Source organism: Pristiophorus japonicus, chromosome 1 (genome assembly GCF_044704955.1).
Source record: "Pristiophorus japonicus isolate sPriJap1 chromosome 1, sPriJap1.hap1, whole genome shotgun sequence".
Taxonomy (NCBI): domain Eukaryota; kingdom Metazoa; phylum Chordata; class Chondrichthyes; family Pristiophoridae; genus Pristiophorus; species Pristiophorus japonicus.
This window is the reverse complement of record NC_091977.1, coordinates 270,499,730-270,520,839: the sequence shown is the minus strand read 5'-3', so window position 1 is coordinate 270,520,839 and position 21,110 is coordinate 270,499,730. Positions and strand designations below refer to the sequence as shown.

The 21,110-nt window shown below is 42.1% G+C and overlaps 1 protein-coding gene across 1 annotated transcript in view; it reads left to right on the top strand.

The window, feature by feature from the left end:
• The window catches only part of LOC139263072 (oxidation resistance protein 1-like), a 203,781-nt gene extending 182,679 nt beyond the window's left edge, over positions 1-21,102 (top strand). The window contains exons 9-11 of the mRNA XM_070878644.1: positions 3,958-4,083; positions 18,516-18,668; positions 20,995-21,102. Of these exons, the coding sequence (XP_070734745.1) occupies positions 3,958-4,083; positions 18,516-18,668; positions 20,995-21,102 (387 nt within the window). The remainder of the gene's footprint in view (positions 1-3,957; positions 4,084-18,515; positions 18,669-20,994) is intronic.
• The last annotated feature ends 8 nt before the right edge of the window (positions 21,103-21,110 follow it).

Genomic DNA, 21,110 nt, shown 5'->3' with positions numbered 1-21,110 from the left:
CCCCCCCCGAAACTCTTCCCCTCGTCGCCCCCTCCCACACAGCCTGCATCTCTCACGCAGATTCTGGGGGCTACTGCACATGTGCAGAAGTCCCAGCACTGTTTTCAGTGCCGGGACCTGGCTCCGCTCCCGAATTCATTTGCCATGGAGAGGCTTGGGAGCAGCCAAACTCGGCCTGAAAATTTTTGGCACCCTTGGGGTTCTACAAAAGTGGCACACCTCTGGTGAGTGCGCCAGAAATCTGTACTGGCCATATTTGGGCCCAATATTTGCATAGTTAAAATCCCCTACTAGTACTACCCCATGGTTCTTGGACTTCACAGCAATTTGCCTACATATTTGCTCCTCTCTCTCCCTCCCACTATTTGGCAGTCTATAATGCACGACCAGCAGTGTGATCGCCCTTTTTTGTTTTTCAATTCGACCCATATGGCCTCATTTGATGATCCCTCTAACATATCATCCCTCCTCACTGCTCTAATAGTTTCTTTAATCAATACCGTGACACCCCTTCCCCCCCCCCCTCTTTTTACCCCCCTTTCTATCTTGTCTAAAAATCCTGTAGCCAGAAATATTGATCGGCCAAATCTGCCCTTTTTTCAGCCATGTTTCTGCAATGGCTATAATGTCATACTCCCAAGTATCTATATGTGCTCTTAGCTCATCCGCCTTATTTGCTATACTCCTTGCATTAAAGTTTATATCATTCAGCACAGGAAGACCTCCTTGCTTACTACTTACTCAGCCTTGTTTTACAGATTCACTTTCTAGATTCTTACTATCCAATTTCTGCTTTACTTCCTTCCCTCTTGAATTTGTTCTCAGGTTCCCATTCCCCTGCAAAGCTAGTTTAAACTCTCCCCAACAGCACTAGCAAAACTCCCCGCGAGGATATTGGTCCCGGCGCTGTTGAGGTGCAACCTGTCAGGTTTGTACAGGTCCCATCACCCCCAGAAGCGGTCCCAATGCCTCAAGAATTTAAAGCCCTCCCTCCTACACCAACTTTCCAGTGACATGTTCATCCTATTTATCCTTCTATTCTTGTACTCATGAATACGTGGCACCGGTAGTAACCCGGAGATTACTACCTTTGAGGTCCTACTCTTTAATTTTCTTTCTTCATTGCCATCGCAGCAGGAAAAAATCTACCAACCATTTTTAAGTGTTGCTACAACTAAATGACAGTGCAAGAACATCCAGGTTTTTGATATGCAATTGTAATCACATTGGGGCTTCTAGGGAATAGGAATTGGGTGACATAGATTAGCATGCAGAGAATATGCTTCTAATTCGCATTAGACTGATGGGATGAATGTGTGAGGTAATGCATTTGGGGAGGGCTAACAAGGCAAGGGAATACACAATAAATGAAATGACACTGAGTGTAGAGGAACAGTAAGACCTTGGAGATCTTCAGTTCCCTGAAGGTAGCACGCCAGGTAGATGTCGTGGTTAAGTAAGTATATGGAATACTTTCCTTTATTAGCCGAGGCATAGCATACAAGAGCAGGGAAGGGAAATAGGTCCTTCCTATCCACTCTGTCTAGGTTCTTGATAATATTATACGCCTCAATTAAGTCTCCCCTCAGCCTCCACTGTTCCAAAGAAAACAAACCCAGCCTATCCAATCTTCCCTCATAGCTAAATGGGGGCATAGATTTAAGGTAATTAGTAGAAAGATTAGAGGGAAGTTGAGAAATGCTTTCACCCAGAGGGTGGTGGGGGTTTGGAACTCGCTGTCTGAAAGGCTCGTATATGCAAAGACCCTCACCACATTTATAAAGTATCAAGAGCTGGATAGTGGGATTAGGCTGAACAGCTCCTTTTTAGCCAGCACAGACACGATGTGCCACATGGCCTCCTGTGCCGTAAATTTCTATGATTCGATGAATGTCATCTCTTACGGCTTTAAAAGGAAATATCTGAACTATGGTTGTGCAGTCTCAATTCACTTCCTAATGGGAAAAGCCTGTAGAACAAAACTGCCCAGAGAATGTACCTGCTAGCACTAAATTCACCTTGTTCAGCTTTCATTTGGAAGGATTTTTTGGTGGAATAAAGAGAGAAGAATAGATGAGAAATGAGAATTGATCTTGGTGCTCTGAGATTGAAATACAGTCACATTGTTGATGCAAAGTAGAGAGAGCTTTACTCTGCATCTGACTAATATTCATGAACTTCAATTTGTTAAATTTCCAAATGTGTTCCATTTCTAGTACTAACGTTTCTCATCTTTTATGAGTGCAAGGATTCAACAATTTCAAGGATTAGTCTACGTTCTCCAGAAATTAAAAGTATAAAAATCAATTGACATAAGTGGTCTACATATATATATACTATATATAATATGTGTGTGTGTGGCTGTTATCTCAGAAAGTGATCTATATACATTGGTCATCTGGACAGCTCTCTGCAGAGAATTAGAATATTCTTCAGATAGTGCAGTTATAATTGCAGAACTGATGTGTGCAAATTGCTATAATCGGTAGACTGAAGTATTTCATTATTCAAAACCACTTTGCCTTATGATTTAATTTATTTATATTTTCAGGTATCGTGTGGGTTGTTAACTGTCAAAGAAACCTGCTGTCTTTGCCCATCTCTGCTCCGCTCCCCCCCCCCATAGCTGCCTGTATTCTTCCTTTGCAATTCCCTTCCAGATTTTGCATTCCTGTTTTCTGTCCTTCCTCTTCACCTGTATATCTTCCTTTTTAAAATTTTCGTGGAATTCTTTTTTTCCTGTCTCTGTATTCAGGTGGTATCAGTGACTGAGTACCATCGCAGGATCGATGCTCTTAATGCTGAAGAACTGCGCAAGCTCTGCAGACGTCTTAAGGTGCCCCATCTGTAGTTAAACCCATTATACATTTGCCCAAAGAATTAGAGCAGATGTGGCTCTGTGCATCCCAGATATTTATCAGTGGCAAACACACTTGCATCGTATTTGCCTTAGCAGCAGCACTTTACCAAAGCCTAGCAGAAAATTCCTTATTTTTGGATACACTTGTGGTGCAGTGGTGTGTAATAGTTGGTTGAATGAAACACATTGCATGAAGGGAAGTTAATTGTGGGAAGGGGGGAAAATTAGGAATTTTCTGCCCTCCAAATCATAGTAGGTTCTTTGCAAACTGTGCGCTCGTTATCACATGACCATTGTGACAATGAGTAGTTTCTGTAATTTGTTTTACTGCAGAATTTGATGTGGAGGAAAATCTTTGCTGATGAGATTGCGGAAGTTGAGCAAAGAGTCTGTGATGATTGTGCCTCATCCTAATGTAGTGTATTTACAATAAATTCTCTCTTTAATTGCCTGAATTCTTCTAAACTTTCATCATAGACTCCAATAGTAATGCTGTATTGTTGAATAGCTGTGCATCCCAGCTTGTCAGTGGCAGCACTGATCCTGCACTCTACATTGATAATGGCAGTGACATTGTTGAAATGACATTGCCGAATTTTAGCCATGTGAAAATTTAAAGTACACAGAGGGAAATTAAGACCGGGGAAATTATTGTCCTTAAAGTGAAGTTTTGTTTATTTTAGTCACCTTTTTATATTAGTACCTGGGTTTTCAAATTCAAATGTGAGCTAATGCGAAGATGTTTTGATCAGAATTCTGACTCTCATTTTAAGAATTCCTGACTTCTTGCACTTTTTCCTTGCAGTCTGCTACCAAAACCTTATTTAAATTTGCTGTGAAAAATTGAGGATGCCACATTAAATTTGTTGTACAAACAAAAATACAGGAGTTTTGCTTCTGAGCTTATGACTTTAATTTTGAAAAACGTGCTGTATTTGAGAAGTGATGCCTGAAACACTCTGGGATTGCCGCTTAGTTGTAGCCTGCACTTGCTGTTTGTTGTATGAGAACATAGACCAGTATCTTTTTCAGTTCACGGTAATCACTGCAGGTAACTGGTAGAGAGTTTTGGTTGTTAATATTGTCCCTGCTTTTAGATAACAACTCGAGAAGAAACCAGTCTGAGGCAAAATACAACTGCGAAGCCCGACTTGGAGCCTGAAACATTTCGGCCAAACCTAACTGAAAAAAGTGACCTGCTCCAAACGGATCAGATTGAAAAGGTACTGTCATTAGTGCTCAGAACATATGTTCAAAATGTTTAAAAGTAGCTTGGGACATTTTACTACATTAAAGGCACTATACAAGTCGTTGCTGTTGAAAATGTACTTAACTTGGTAATTAGAACCTGGAAAAGGTGATACAGTAGATTTTTCTTTCGGAATCCTCCACAGTGACTGGGTGGAGTTAATACTGGCCTGGAAATTCCGGCCTCCCCGGGTCCGTATGGAGTGTCTACGGACCCAAGAAGGCATCGCAAAAGCTGGAGCTTGACCGATCGCACAAATCTCGGGAGCGAGGACATTTGCAAGGGCAAGATTGCAGTATTTACCCATATCTTGCCCAGCAAATGTCCTCAAAATTCTTGCGCCTGATAAAAGCAGGTGCATAGCCTACTTTTACAAGTGTTTAAAACCATACAAAAATATAATTAAATTAAATTAAAAAAACACCTTCTTAAAAACTCGGAAATTCTAATTATGTGAGGTTTTTAAAAAAATTTTTATTACATTTGTTTAGTGTCTTTTTTTTCTCATTAATAGCAATGAGAACTCTTAGATACGGAGCTCTTATTGCTATGAATGAGAAAGCTGTGGAATACTGTACCTGATTGGCTGAGCAGTCACACGTGACTGCACCTTCTGCATGGGAACCAGGAGGACGGGAGCGCGCTCCGCAGCGCGGGAAGAGAAGACCTCCCCAGCGGAATCGCATGCTCCTCCTGGACCACCAGGTAAATTCATAGACATGTTTCAGGTCGGAGACAGTTGCCCCCGGGAAGCCTTCGACTAGAATTTCAGCCCCGCTGTGTTGTGTGTATCCTTTTTTAATAGTGTGCTTCAGGAAATGAAGAAATTCTTCATAGAAAGGTGGCAATTACCATTTTCCCCTTTATATTTAAATAATTTACATGTTCTGACAGCTTAAAGTAAAATCTCAATTTCAGGGAACTTTTTTTAAATTTAGGTCCAGAATTTGCTGGCAAAATAACGGTGAATTTAGTGTGAACGCCATTATTAGTGCGGCTATAACCTAACAATTTGTGGCCAATAAGAGATTTGCTGTGCGTTGCGAATCACTACAAATTTCTGAATGATTTGCGCTACTCCCCTTGAGGCTCGCTTAAATGGGAGTTCGCCCACAACCTCCCCATAAGTTTCAGGAAATTACTGCCTTGCACTGTTTTTTAAAAAAAAATTAAACTGGCTGCAGAAATTTGAGGCTGGTACTTAATAATGTGAGGACCTTTTGAATAATGCAATGCCACTCAATCTTTCCGGCCCACCTCTCCAGATGCTATGGAGCTCGTGCATAGTTGGCGCCCCCTTTCAAAATCAAAGCCCTAAATCGAAGCATAAAACTATTACAAAGTAGTTATTGGGCTTGCCAGAGGATCCTGCATGTTGCAACCAGATTTAAATTATATGAAAATCACAAAAGTAAAAGGATTTGGTAATCCCGTTTTACCAATAGGTGTTCCAAGAAAGAATATCAACACAGAACAAGGCCATTCGGCCTATCATGCCTGTGTCTGCTCTTTGAAGGAGCTATCCAATTAGTCACACTGCTCTTTACCCATAACCCTGAAAATTTTTCCTTTTCAAGTTATATCCAATTCCCTTTTGAAAGTTACTGTTGAGTGTGCTTCCACCACCCTTTCAGGCAGTGCATTTCAGATCACAACAATTTGTTGTATAACAAAATGTCTCCTTATCTCCTCCCTTGCTTTTTTGCCATTTATCTTAAATCTGCATCCTCTGGTTATGGACCCTCCTGCCAGTGAAAACAGTTTCTCCATCAAAACCCTTCATTTTTTTGAACACTTCTATTAACTCCCTCCCCCTTAACCTTCTCTGCTCTAAGGAGAACAATCCCAGCTTCTGTAATCTCTCCGTATAACTGAAGTCACTCATCCCTGGTACCATTCTGGTAAATCTCCTACATTATGGAGAATGTTTATGGAGAATATAGCTCTCAAAAAACATGAATACTGTGCAATTCGTAAATAGAGGGTGTGCAACTGGCCACATATTGATGAATGTTCATAAGCACACTGTCCTCCCATTACTTGGTCTGAGAATGGTGCGAGTAACCCAAGGAAATTATAGAAAGTTAAAGAGGCAGAGCTATCTCTTCCAATAAATTGCTCAAATAGAACTCCTGGTGGTACAGAGGCAAGAACTAAATATATTGGTTTGGGAGGATTGCTGGGCTTTTACTTATGATTAAATCGTCAATACTCAATTCAAAGGACAGAGATGAGACACCATACTTTTTGCAGTTCTGTCTGCTACAAAATTTCATCCCAATATACTATAGAATATTTCTGCTCGTGTCTAAAGATAGAAATTGAGTGATCATCGAAAAATAATTGCTTGGTCATTAGGCAGGCTTGAGTTGATTCTGAGTGCCGTATATATGAACCAGCAGTTGGTTTGTTTCCATATCCATTGTTACTACTGATCAAGTTACAGGGCTAGAGTTTCATAGAAACATAGAAATTAGGAGCAGTGGTAGACCATTTGGCCCTTCGAGTCGGCATGGCTGATCCTCTCATCTCAACACCATATTCCTGTTTTTTCCCCCATGCCTTTTTGTTTCTAGAAGTCTATCTATCTCCCTCTTCAGTGACTTGGCCGCCACAGCCTTCTGTGGTAGAGAATTCCACAGGATCACCACCCGCTGAGTGAAAACATTTCTCCTCATCTCGGTCCTAAATTTCCTACCCTGTATCCTGAGACTGTGACTCCATGTTCTAGACTTCCCAGCCAGGGGTGACATCCTCCCCGCATCCAGTCTATCCAACCCAGTCAGAATTTTATACGTTTCAATGAGATCCCCTCTCATTCTTCTAAACTCTAGTTGAATACAGGCCTCGTCAACCCAATCTCTCCTCATATGTCAGTCTGCCATCCCAGGAATCAGTCTGGTGAACCTTCGCTGCACTCCCTCTATATGGCAAGTATATCCTTTCTTGGGTAAGGAGACCAAAACTGCACACACTACTCGAAATGCAGTCTCACCAAGGCTCTGTATAACTGTAGTAAGACATCCTTGCTCCTGTACTCAAATCCTCTTGCAATGAAGGCCAACATACCATTTGCCTTCCTAACTGCTTGCTGTACCTGCATGTTTGCTTTCAGTGACTGGTGTACAAAGACACCCAGGTCCTTCTGTACATCAATGCTTCCCAAGCCATCACCATTTAAATAATACTTTGTCCTTATGTTTTTCCTACCCAAGAGGATAAATTCACATTTATCCACGTTATACCGAATCTGCCATGTGTTTGCCCATTCACTCAACCTGTCTAAATCGTCGCAGTATCTTTGCATCCTCCTCACAACCCCACCTAGTTTTGTGTCATCGGCAAACTTGGAAATATTACATTTGGTTCTTTTATCCAAATTATTTAATTATATATATATATATATATATATATATAATATATATTTATATTTGTGTATATATATATATTTATATATATATAGATATATTTATATATATCGTGAATAGCTGGGGCCCAAGCACTGATCCCTATGGTACCCCACCATTCACTCCCCGTCACCCCGAAAAAGACCCGTTTATTCCTACTCTGTTTCCTGTCAGTTAACCAATTTTCAATTCATGCCAATCCTATCTTATGTGCTCTAATTTTGCACACTAACCTCTTATGTAGGACTTTAACAAAGGCATTCTGAAAATCCAAATACACTGGTTCTCCCTTATCTATTCTATCAGTTATATCCTTAAAAAAAAAAACTCCAGTAGGTTTGTCAAACATGATTTTCTTTTCATAAATCCATGTTGACTTTGTTTAATTCCGTTGATATTATCTAAGTGTGCCGTTATCACATCCTTTATAATAGACTCCAGCATTCTCTCTATTACTGATGTCAGGCTAACCGGTCTGTAGTTTCCTGTTTTCTCTCCCTCCTTTTTTAAATAGTGGTATTACATTTGCAGGAACTGTTTCATAATCTATAGAATTTTGGAAGATGACAACCAATGCATCTATTATTTCCATGGCTCCCTCTTTTAGTACTCTGGGATGCAGATCATCAGGCCCTGGGGATATATCTGCCTTCAGTCCCATTAGTTTCTCCAGCACTATGTTCTTCATAATAATAATTTCCTTTAATTCCTCTTGCTCACTAGAACCCCTCAAATCGCCCAGATACCGCCCGGCGGTAAATTCCGCATTCATTATCGACAGTCAGTATTCGATACTGTCTGCCAACATATTACCGCCAAAAATGGAAGTTTCATTATTAAGATCCGTTTACCACCGGACCTTAACACTGTGCTGAAAAAGCAGGTCTTACTGGATGTTAAGTATGGACACAGATCTGACTGGTTTGTTTCATATTACACATCTTTATAGTTCTCCACAGTTAGTTGTATTTTTAAATGGATTGTAGTATTTTCTAGTGTTCGGCAATAATATAAACGGTCTAATAAAGCCTTATTTACTCCTTCAGTCTCGCTCACTAATCTCACTCACGTTAGTCTCTCACCCCGCTAGTCTCTTGCCTCTCCTGCCCCCCCAACCTGGTCTCCCCCCTCCCCCCCCCCCCCCCCCCCCCCCGGTCCCTTGCCCCGTCTCTTCCCGTCCCCGTCCCCCCCTCCCCCGGTCTCGTTTCTCACCCTCTTCGAACCCTCCCGCCTCCGAGTATAAAAGCAGAGAAGTCCTGCTACAACTGTGCAGGGTATTGGTGAGGCCACATCTGGAGTACTGTGTACAGTTTTGGTCTCCGTATTTAAGGAATAGGAGGCTGTTTAGAGAATGAATGTTTATTAGGTTGATTCCGGGGACGAGGGTGTTGACTTATGAAGATAGATTGGGCCTATACTCATTGGAGTTCAGAAGAATGAGAGGTGATTTTATTGAAACATAAAATAATGGGGGGTCTCGACAAGGTGGATGCAGAGAGGATATTTCCACTCGTAGGGGAAACTAAAACTAGAATAAGGGGCCGCCCATTTAAAACTGAGATGAGAAGAAATTTCTTCTGATAGTTGTAAATCTGGAATTCTCTGCCCAGAGATCTGTGGAGGCTGGGTCATTGAATATATTTAAGACAGAGATGGACAGATTTTTGAGTGATAAAGGATTATGAGGAGTGGGCAGGAAATTGGAGCTGAGTCCATGATCAGATCAGCCATGATCTTATTGAATGACGGAGCAGGGTAGAGGGGCCAAAAGGCCTACTCCTCCTATTTCTTATGATTCCCCAGCTCAAGCAGACAGGACTGCTCGCAATGACTCACAAAGATCATTTAAAACTGGTAGCATTGAACCTGTAAAAGACGAAGTGATAGTTGTAATTGCCAAGCTGAGATTGTGCAGAGCACTGGATGGCCGAATGGGGGAGCTCATAAAGCAGACAGCAAAACACTTCAACATTATAAAAAAGGAATACAACAACAATTTGCACCTTTAATGTAGCACACCTCCAAAGGCACTTCACAGATGCATTATCTGGAAAAATAGGGTGCAATATGCGGAAGGATGACCAAAAGCTTAGTCAGAGAGGTGGGCTTTAAGGAGAAGCTCAAAGGTGTTCCGAAGCTTGGGGTTGAGATGGCAAAAGGCACTGCTGCCAATTGTGGAATGAAAGGGGCAGGAATGGTAAGCTTTTGGAGGGTTGTAGGTCGCGAGGAGGGTATGGAGAAAGAGAGGGAGGGTGGAGGACATGTATGAATTTCAGCACAAAAATGAGAATTTTAAATTAGAAGTGTTGGGAGACCAGGAGCCAGTGTAGGTTAGCAAGCAGAGGGGTGATGGGTAAGCAGGACATGGTGCGGCATAGAATACGGGCAGAGTTTCAGATAAGCTAAAGTTTGAGGGTGGTAGGCCGTCCAGGAGAGCATTGGCCTGGGTGAGTATTTCAGCAACAGATAGGCAGAGACAGATGATATGGAGATGGAAGTAGGTGGGGTTTGTGATGGAGAGGTTACGGGATCGAAAATTCAGTTTGGGGTCAAGTATGCCAAGATTATGAACACTCCGACTGGAAAGGGGATGGAATTAGTGGCATAGGGCCAAAGACGCTGCCATCCATCCTATAGTGCAGAGCCCAGGACTGTATAAAATGCTCCAGCTGAGGCCGAACCAGCGATTTGAAAACGTTTAGCGTGACTTCCTAGTTTTGTATTCACTGCCCTTATTTGCAAAGCTATCCCATATGCTTTCTTAACTGCCTTATCAACTTGCCCTGCCAACTTCAAGGATTTATTAATGTGCATCCTCGGGTCCCTCTGCTCTTGCACGCCCCCTGAAAATTGTACCATTTAGATTATAAAATTAGATTGCAGACATTTATTTGCCATGGGATCCATGGAAAGAAATCAAAGAAACAGGTAAGTATTTGAATAAGTTACACGGGTTAATACACAAAGAGCAATGTCGCGTTTCAAACTGTCTACTCTTAAATTACAACTTTGTTTAAATTAAGGAAACTAAATGAACAGACATTTAAAATTCAGTATCAATGGTTTTATTTTTATATTTGTGTATCTTGTCGTCTTATTTCGACAAACTGCTTATGTTCAACAACATTGCAATTGTCCCCAACGTGTCAACAAAGTTAGAATGATGCTCAACACATTGACAAGTGGGTAAAATCACAATGAGCCTCCTCATCCATACAAGCAAAGTATTCTAGTGCCTCTTTTATATTAGATTATATTCTAGGGGTATCCTGGCCAACATTTATCCCTCAAACACCACCAAAACAGATTAACTTGTCATTGATTTCATTCCTCATTCATAGAATTAAACTGCACAGAAGGAGGCCATTCGGCCTATTGTGCCTGTGCTGGCTCTTTGGTAGAGCTACCTAATTAGTCCCACTCACCTGTTCTTTCACCAAAGCCCTGAATTTTTTCTCCCATCAAGTATTTATCCAATTCCTTTTGGAAAATTATTAAATCTACTTTCGCCACCCTTTCAGGCAGTGCATTCCAGATCATAGCAACTCAATTCAGTGTTTTCATCATGTCACCTCTGGTTCTTTTGCTAATCACCTTAAATCTGTGTCCCTTTCTACCACTGGAAATGGTTTCTCCTTATTTACTCGATCAAAACCATTTATGATTTTGAACACCTTATCAAATCTCTTAACTTTCTCTGCTCCAAGGAGAAAACCTCAGTTTCTCAAGTCTCTCCACATAACTGAAATCCCTCATCCCTGTTACCACTCTGGTATTCTGCACCCTTTCTAAGGCCTTAAGATCATTCTTAAAATGTGGTGTCCAGAATTGAAGACAATACTCAAGCTGTGGCCTAGCCAGTGTGGCCTAACAATGTCCTTGCTTTTGTGCTCTGTGCCTCTATTAATAAAGCCAATGATCCCATATGCTTTTTTTCAACAGCCTTCTCAACTTGTTCTACCATATTCAATGATTTGTATACATACACCCCCAGATCTCTCTGTTCCTGAACCTCATTTAAAATTGTACCATTTTAGCTTATACTACTACCTCTCCTCATTTTTCCTACCAAAATGTATCACTTCACTGCGTTAAATTTCATCTGCCATATGTCTGCCCATTTCATCAGTTTGTCTATGTCCTCCTGAAGTCTCTTATTATCCTCAGTGTTTACTACATTTCTGAGTTTCGTGTATATATGCAGTGGTCCTACTTGTGGAACACCACTGTATACCTCCCTTCAATCTGAAAAACTACTCTCTGCTTTCTCTCCCTCAGCTCATTCCATATCCATGCTGCACTGTAATTTTAATCCCATAGGCTTAACTTTGCTTAAAAAAAATAATTGTTGGTTCTTGCTGTGTTAAATTTGTCTGTTGCCTAAATAAATAGCTGCTACTCAAGTTGGCTGTGAAAGGCTCGAGGATATTGAGAATGTGAAAGACCCCATATAAATTGAAGTTCTTTGTGCCCCATGTAAATATACAAAAAATGTCTGTAGAGCTTAACTTCTCATTTATTTGCTCAAGTGCTTTCTCTTCTTGCTCTCCTGCTCTCCTCTATCCCTTGTGTTCGACGACTTTGTCAGCACCACTGTTCCCCACTCAACTAACATGGCGGGTCCTGGACCATGTGGACCATTTCCCATAACTCGGGAGCCTCTTATGAACAAGAGCAGATGTTGACAACGAAATTCAACACTGCCTCCAGTGCAGCCTTCGGCCACCTGAGGAAAAGAATGTTCAAAGACCAGGCCCTCAAATCCGCCACCAAGCTCATGGTCTACAGGGCTGTAGTAATACCTGCCCTCCTGTATGGCTCAGAGACATGGACCATGTACAGCAGACACCTCAAGTTGCTGGAGAAATACCACCAACGATATCTCCGAAAGATCCTACAAATCCCCTGGGAGGACCTTCGCACCAACATTAGCATCCTCGACCAGGCCAACATCCCCAGAATTGAAGCACACCTGATCAGCTCCACATGCCAGGCACGAGACTCCCAAAGCAAACGCTCTACTCTGAACTCCTTCACGGCAAACAAGCCAAAGGTGGGCAGAGAAAACGTTACAAGGGCAGCCTCAAAGCCTCCCTGATAAAGTGCAACATCCCTACTGACACCCGGGAGTCCCTGGCCAAAGACTGCCCTAAGTGGAGGAAGTTCATCCGGGAGAGTGCTGAGCACCTCGAGTCTCATCGCTGAGAGCACGTAGAAATCAAGCGCAGGCAGCGGAAAGAGCGTGCGGCAAACCTGTCCCACCCTCCCTTACCCACAACGACTATCTGTCCCACCTGTGACAGGGACTATGGTTCTCGTATTGGACTGTTCAGCCACCTAAGGACTCATTTTAAGCCTAGAAGCAAGTCGTCCTCGATTCCGAGGGACTGCCTATGATGATGAATTGGGTTTTCTTCGGGATCATTCAAGGATGTCACTGAGCGTCTGCAAAGCATTAAGGATCTCAGGTGAACAGCCAGAGAACGTAGTCCATATCTGTTGCAAAGGCATAGGTAGAAAGAGGGATGAGGTCCCGCAGGAGTTTGAAAAGAGATTAATCAGCAGGATCTCAAAAGTAATAATTTATGGATTACTTCCAATGCCACATGCTTGTGAATACAGAAATAGGCGGATAGGGCAATTAATGCATGGCTGGAGAGATGGTGCAGGGGGGAGAGCTTTAGATTCCTTGAGACATTGGTGGGTCCCTCAAATGCCCCCCCCCCCCCCCCCCCCCCCCCCCAGATGTCAAAGAGCATACAGGGTAGTATAAAGCAAAAAAAAGGAAGTTTGTCAGATATCGAGAGCTCAATACTACAGAAAGCCTAGAGGAGTATAGAAATGCATGGGTGAAATTAAAAAAGAAATTAGGAAAGCAAAGAAGAGGGCGTGAAAAAATATTGGCAAGTAAAATCAACGGTGTTTTACATACATAAAGAGCAAGAGGATTACTACAGTAAGAGTAGGGCCTATTGGAGACCAAAATGTGTGTGTGGAGGCAAGACATAAGTATGGTTCTTAATGAATAATTTGCATCTGTCTTCAAAAAGAGAGGGATGTTGCAGACATTGTAGTTGAGGAGGAGGAGTGTGAAATATTATGAGATAAAAATAATGGGCCCAAGTTTCCACACGATAAAAAACGGGCGCCCCTCCGAGCTGGGCGCCCGTTTTTCGCACCTAAAACGGCGCCGGAAAAAAAACTCGTGATTCTGGAGAGCCCTGCAGCTCCTTGTCTGTTTGGCGCGGCGCCCAGGGGGGCGGAGCCTACACTCGCGCCGATTTTGTACGTGGGAGGGAAAATTTGTTTTTTTCCTGCCGGCAACGCTGCGCATTGGAGCGTTCGCACACGCGCAGTGTGAAGGAAACATTGGCACTCGGCCATTTTTGTAGTTCTTTGTAGATATTTAGTTTTGGAACATTTTTTAATAAAAGCACATTGCCATCAGCACATCAGCACTGAGAAGGCTGCAGGAAGCCTCAGAAAGTTGAGGCAGCCGTTTCCCGACGACCTCCCCCTTTTGCCGTCGGGAAATGGCTCCTCAATTTCTGAGGCTTCCTGCAGCCTTCTGTCTCCTTCCCTCCCTCCCGCCGTCTGGAACGGCTTTCTCCCCACCCCCCCACCCCGCTGCGTTCGGTCACTCGCCCGCCGTCTGGAACGGCTCTCCAGCGGAAGCTTTGGCCATCATTTTCCAATCTTCTCTAGGTACAGGCATGGTACTGGAGGACTGATAAATGTGTACCTTTGTTTAAAAGTGGAGAAAGGCACACACACAAATTCTTCGAGTGTTGTGGGGGTCTGGAACTCATTTCCTGAATGAGGGTGGTAGAGGCAGAAACTCTCATCACTTTTTTTTAAAAAAAGTACCTGCATATGCACTTGAAGTGCCATAACCTACAGGGCTACAGCATGACTAGGAGCAAGAAAGTGGGATTAGGCTGGATAGCTCTTTCTCGGCTGACACAAACGTGATGGGCCAAATGGCCTCCTTCTGTGCTGTAATTTCTATGATTCTTTCTTGCTCAACCTCCAAACACTAGAATTCCTTGCGCTCCATTCCCACATGCTTAGTCTCTGCCCTGCTGTGGTGTTTTCATCCGGACATCTGTGATCAGAGATCTGCTGCCAACAACCTCCCGACTGGACACTGGGGGAGAGTTCTGTACGAAGAGTGAAACTGATCTTAATCCGGTTTCCATATTCTATTCTTTAAATGCGAAAATTCTTGTGTGTATATACTGCCTCCAGATCCCACTCCAAATGTGAGAGCAGTTGTTCAGATTTTCTTTCCTCTTGGGTGGGATTGAGAATCAGTGCACTAAGGCTATTCGGCCCAAAACTGTTCGATACTTTTTGGTTGAATCGCAGCTCTAAGTATATGTCTTCTCACCATATCTCTCATCACTTCTTTTCCCAGAAATACACTGAAAGTTTCCTTAGATTCTGTAGAACTATTGCCTTATCACATCCTCGGCACCCAAAAAGCTTTACAACCCAACGTAATGCTTTTAAACAGATAAAAGTATACTTACTTTTTGTTTTTGAGATACTTCTCTTAAACCCATTGTGCTCTCCACTTCAGTGGTTTTCCCTAGTCACACTGCTCTGTAAAGGTTCATTCCTCATTCCTGACTTCCAGTTTTCTTTAGATTTCTCCCCCGCTCTCACCACACCTTTTATAATTGCCTTTATTTAAACAAAGCTCACATACTGCAGATGAGAAGAGTAGATTACTGTTTATTTTTTTATTTCAGGTCCCCATCCTCTTAAGTGTGAGCAAGCCGAGAGACTCGGCCTCTTTTTACAATCCAGCAGCATGGTTTTCTAATCATTGGCATCTGGAGAACATCCCCAAGCCATCCAAGATTTTGTGGCTCCCACAAAATAGTTACAAATTCCAACTTTTAAACAGCGACCTAGTTTGTTGAGTAATAGTATGGAATCAATCCCGCAGTATTAATAGGACAGATTCCACACCACTATTGGCATTGGCACATTTCTGGACCACTCAAAATATAAGCTTAGAAATTGCTGGAAAGATAATGCAAATTAGCAGCACTCATCATTATTAGTTTGCTGCAAATAGCTGGGTTTTTTTTTTTACAAAGACATATGCCATGAGTTGTGATTCTCCACAAATTGCTGGATGATTTGCGCTGCTCTGCTGTTAGCCTCGAAAAACTGAAAAAATTACAAGCTCACTGTGAGCCTCCACATTGATAATATTATGTCTTGAAATTGCTGGATTTACGGCGTTAATGCAAATGAATCTCGGTGGGGGTAATTCAAATTGTAAGGATCCTGTTAATGACGTGGTTTATAGTTCTGACATGATTCTCTGCCCGAGGCCCAGAAAGGGAACAATGAAGCTGTGGAGTCTCATTCCAACAGATAGTGAATTGTTCCTGTAGGTTTTTAAAACTTTTGTCTTGGCAATATTTCCGTGCCATCTTGTCAGAAGGCAATCATTTTCAGGCTACAAAACTATACCGACACTCAGAAATACAAATTGGATCGATTTCTTGCAGAAATTTGTAATTTCTTGCAGTTTGAGTAATTTGATACATGTTGTATGCTTGGGAAGAGAAAGGTGAGTTTGGACCTATGTTTTCCAAAGCTTTCCACCACTGAGGTTTTTCTCACCTCATGTCTGGGTCTGTTATAGACTAATGGATAGAGATTGATTGCTGTGATTAGTCAACATCTCCATTATCGTTGTATTATGTGACTACCAAGATGGTGGAGGGTGAATTAGATAGACCGTGGTCTTTTTCCGTCTAGCAATCCTATGTTACTATGAAAGTAGTTCCACTGTTCCTGATTACAATGGCCAGCGCCGCTGGTTGTGTTCTTCATGGGTCAAGAATATTTGTAAATTTCGCACACCCACACTGTCATTAACTTCTCAAGGACTAATGCAACAATTCCTAAACACAACTGGTTGTTCATTTTTTAAAAAAATCTTACTTTTCCTTCTGTCTTTTTTTCTCTCAATCCATTCTCTTTTTCTTATTTCTTATTTCGCTTTCTGTATCTAATGCACCCTATTTCCTTCTCCGTCCTTCTATTTCTTTCTCTCTCTCTCTTTCATGCACAACGATCATGAGATCCCAGATGCGATATTGACATTGGGCCATAATTTGCTGTGGCGGGGCATCTGTTGTTAAACGTGCCCTTGCATGTTTAGGTTTTTAAAGTTTTTGCGTGGCAACTTTCTGAAAGTTCGAGCTGATAACGGCACAGAGAGGGAAATGGTATCAGGACTTGAATGAACAAGGCAAACAACTGTGTATTTCCTTAACCAATCAGATTGGGGGTTTGCGAAATAAACAATGCAAGGACCGAGAAGGAAGTGTAAATGTTAAATCAGGTACAGAAAGCGAAATAAAGAAAGGGAAAGAGAGATTGGATTACGATGGAGAAAAAAGAGAAAGGAAAAGTAAAAAAATGTTTTGCATTTTAAATTTGACATTTTTAAAATCGCCACACATCAATTAATACCTGAAGGAATGCGACACCAGGCACGCAATTATTAATGTTCACTGTCAGGTTTATTGGAATATAAGGGTGACACTGGATTCCCCAGGATCATTAAACAGCAATCATCGCAACAAGCGCCCCTTTTAGGTCACCACTTATGAGATGGTTCCATCAAACTAAAACAATGCCAAAATAAGCCAGAAGTGCCAAAAACAGGATTTTTTAATAAATCTTCAACTATTATCGCATCATTAAATGGGTACTTGCACTTGAAATGGCAAGGCTTAACTTCCCGTGGCGAGTTTAGTTTGTATCTACCGCGCAAATACAGTAACTTCACACCGTTCAATGGGGAGGCAGACAATGAGATGCCGTCTTCGTGAAGCTGACAACGAAGCGGCACATCTTGGACAGCAACTTTGGACTGCAATCTGCCGCTCGACTAAAGTTGCTGTGCAAATATATGGATTAAAAGCTTTGATTGTTCAAAGGTTGCTTTTGTTGAATATAGTGTGCTTTTATTTCGCAAATATGTGATTTGGTTTGCAGACCTTTGGTTTATTTGTCCTGTTGGAGTGAATTGGCTTGTCACCACTGTAGTTTAATGGCCATCATTATGGGATGTATCATATTATTTTGCAGAAAGCAGTTTAAATCCCAACATGGATCATATAGACGTCCTTTCCCGCTTTAGGTTTCAGGCACAGCCATGACTTTCAGTATAATTGCGCAGCTGTTTGAGGCTTGTGTGTGATAGTAAGTGAACATGTAATTTGGCACCCTTATCAAGGAACATAAATTCTGATTTGTGTGAGCTGTAGACCTGGAGCTTGTTGGCACCTGTCTCTTGAAAGTAAACTTCTTCAAGCAATGTGGATTTGCCAAAAAGCTCTCCATTAAACAGAGTGACTGCATTAGTCAGCTAGCGATTGTATCTTTTTTCAGCCATGATGGGCGTTAGCCTTTTAATACTGTGAATTGCTAAATCTACTATTCTGTGGACACACACTGTTCATTTATACATGTCTGCATTTTTTTTAAATTTAAGTTTGTTTGGCAAAGCACTTCACTTGACCGGTAGAGGATATGATGGTTCAAACCTCCCATGCAATTTTCAGAAGACAGTTCAAAGCTAATAGTCCAAAAAAAAGTACATTTAGAAAATGGCAATTTAACAAAAACTATGCTTGATATCAGCCTGCACTAGCAGTTTGCACAAGTGCAAGAGTTTTGTCTTGGGGTATCCATAATGTAGATGATTGAGGCCAAGGCAAATGGTGCTGAAGCAGTGACCCTTGACCTCAACTACACTTTTTAAACTGCACCTGAATGCCATCATTCGCAGTTGGAGGACCAACATAAAGAGGTGGATTTTGTCTTGTTTTATGGCAGTGGTGGGAATACCACACTCCTGCAATAGCATAGCACAGTATATCATTGTTAAAAATGTTTTTGAGTCCTGTTACGTTTGATTTTTAAATATTCACTCTGCTAATTCTTTTTTTTGTGTGAATTTCAGCTTGCAAAAAATCTGCCTCCGCGAACTGTTGGTTACCCGTGGACTCTAATTTACAGCACTGCAAAGCATGGCATGAGTCTAAAGACACTGTACCGTAGTATGACGGGTGTCGATACACCAATGCTGCTAGTTATTAAAGACAGCGACGGCCAGGTACAGCATGGACACTGTTACTTTTATTTCACCCATAAACAAAAAGATTGTTTGTTGGGTATCAGCTGTGGCTCAATGGGCAGCACGCTCATCTCTGAGTCAGAAGGTTGTGGGTTCAAATCTCACTCCAGGGATTTGAGCACAAAAATCTAGGCTAACACTTCCAGTGCAATGCTGAGGGAATGCTGCACTGACGGAGGTGCCGTCTTTTGGATGAAACGTTAAACCGAGGCCCTGTCTGCCCCCTCGGGTGGATGTAAAAGACCCCATGGCACTATATCCCTGGTGTCCTGGCCAATATTTATCCCTCAATCAGCATATAGAAAGATTATCTGGTCATTATCAATTTGCTGTTTGTGGGAGCTTGCTGAGCGCAAATTGCCTGCCCCGTTTCCCACGTTACAACAGTGGCTATGCTCCAAAAGTACTTGACTGTAAAGCGCTTTGAGACGTCCGGTGGTTGTGAAAGACGCTATATAAATTCAAGTCTTTCTTCTTATTATATACAGTACTGTTCACTGTCAACAAAGTATTAACATTGCAAATACTGACATTTTCTGCACAAAATATAATAAATCTATATCCTTATGCACATGCAACTTGATTGAATTTTTCAAGGAGGTAACCAGGAGGGTCGATGAGGACAGTGCATTTGATGTTGTGTATGTGGATTTTAGCAAAGCATTTGATAAGGTCCTACATGGCAGACTGGTCACGAAAGTAAAAGCCCATGGGATCCAGGGCAAAGTGCCAAGTTGGATCCAAAATTGGCTCAGAGGCAGGAAGCAAAGGGGTAATGGTGGTTGGGTGTTTTTGTGACTGGAAGGATGTTTCCAGTGGGGTTCCGCAGGTCTCAGTATTGGGTCCCTTGTTTTTTGTGGTATACATCAATGATCTAGACTTGAATATGGGGGTATAATTAAGAAGTTTGCAGATGATATTAAAATCGGCTGTGTGGTTGATAATGAAGAAGAAAGCTGTGGACTGCAGGAAGATATCTATCTAGATATCATAACTATCTAGATATCAATCAACTGGTCAGGTGGGCAGAACAGTGGCAAATGGAATTTAATCCAGAGAATGTGAGGTAATGCATTGTGGAGGTCTAACAAGGAAAAGGAATACACATTAATTGGTAGGACACTGAGAAGTGTAGAGGATCAAGGGGACCTTGGAGTGTATGTCCACGGATCCCTGAAGGTAGCAGGCCAGGTAGATAAGATGGTTAAGAAGGCATACGGAATGCTTGTCTTTATTAGCCAAGGCATAGAATACAAGAGCTTGAACAGTATAAAACACTGGTTAGGCCACAGCTGGAGTACTGCGTGCAGTTCTGGTCACCGCATTATAGGAAGGATGTGATTGTACTGGAGAGGGTACAGAGGAGATTTACGAGGATGTTACTGGGTGTGGAGAATCTTAGCTATGAGGACAGATTGGATAGGCTGGGTTTGTTTTCCTTGGAACAGAGGAGGCTGAGGGGAGACCTCATTGAGGTGTATAAAGTTAGGAGGGGCATAGATATAGTGGATATTTCGAGGATAGCAGAGGGGTCAACAAATTTAAAATAATTGGTAGCAGGTTTAGAGGGGATTTGAGGGGAAATTTCTTCACGCAGAGGGTTGTGAGGATCTGTAATTCACTGCCTGAAAGCGTGGTAGAGGCAGAAACCCTCATCACATTGAAAAAGTACTTGCATGTGCACTTGAAGTGCCATAATCTGAAGGGTTACGGACCTAGAGCGGAAAAGTGGGATTAAGCTGGATAGCCTCTTGGTCGGCATGGACACGATAGGCTTCTATGATTCTACGATTCACACTTCCTTTGACACCCCTTTCCTGCAACACTCCATTCTGTTTTGCTAATTCTTGACACCTTTGACTTCTCCCTTTTATCTTAGTTGTACTGTTTTAGTGTTCTCAGCTAGGTGATGTGGCACTAATCCTGCCTGCTGCTGCTTAATGAAATGTCGCATGGTACCGTCAACTCTGTTCCCCATTGCTCCACTAGTACTTCCAACCATGACCATCAGCTCTATTCCCCACTGCTCCACTGCCCCTTCCACCTGCTGCACCTGGCCAACACCCATTCAAATCTGGGGCTGGGCAGCACTAACTGTGGAGTGCACAGCACAAGTCATGAGCACATAGATGGTGATGAAGCGGCCATTAGTGTAAGCATGAGTAGGGTAGGGGTGTCAGGAGGGGAATACTGTTAATTTCTATGAAATAAACCCATTTACAATAAATCAGATCATTTGGTAGCTTAAGAAATGTTCTCTATGTCCTCATGAACTTGTTTCCATGATCCTGTTCTTTGCCTGCAGCTATTTGGTGCGCTAGCATCGGAACCATTTAAAGTTAGCGATTGTTTTTATGGCACTGGGGAGACTTTCCTTTTCACGTTTTATCCTGAATTTAAGGTAAGAAAATGAATCAATTA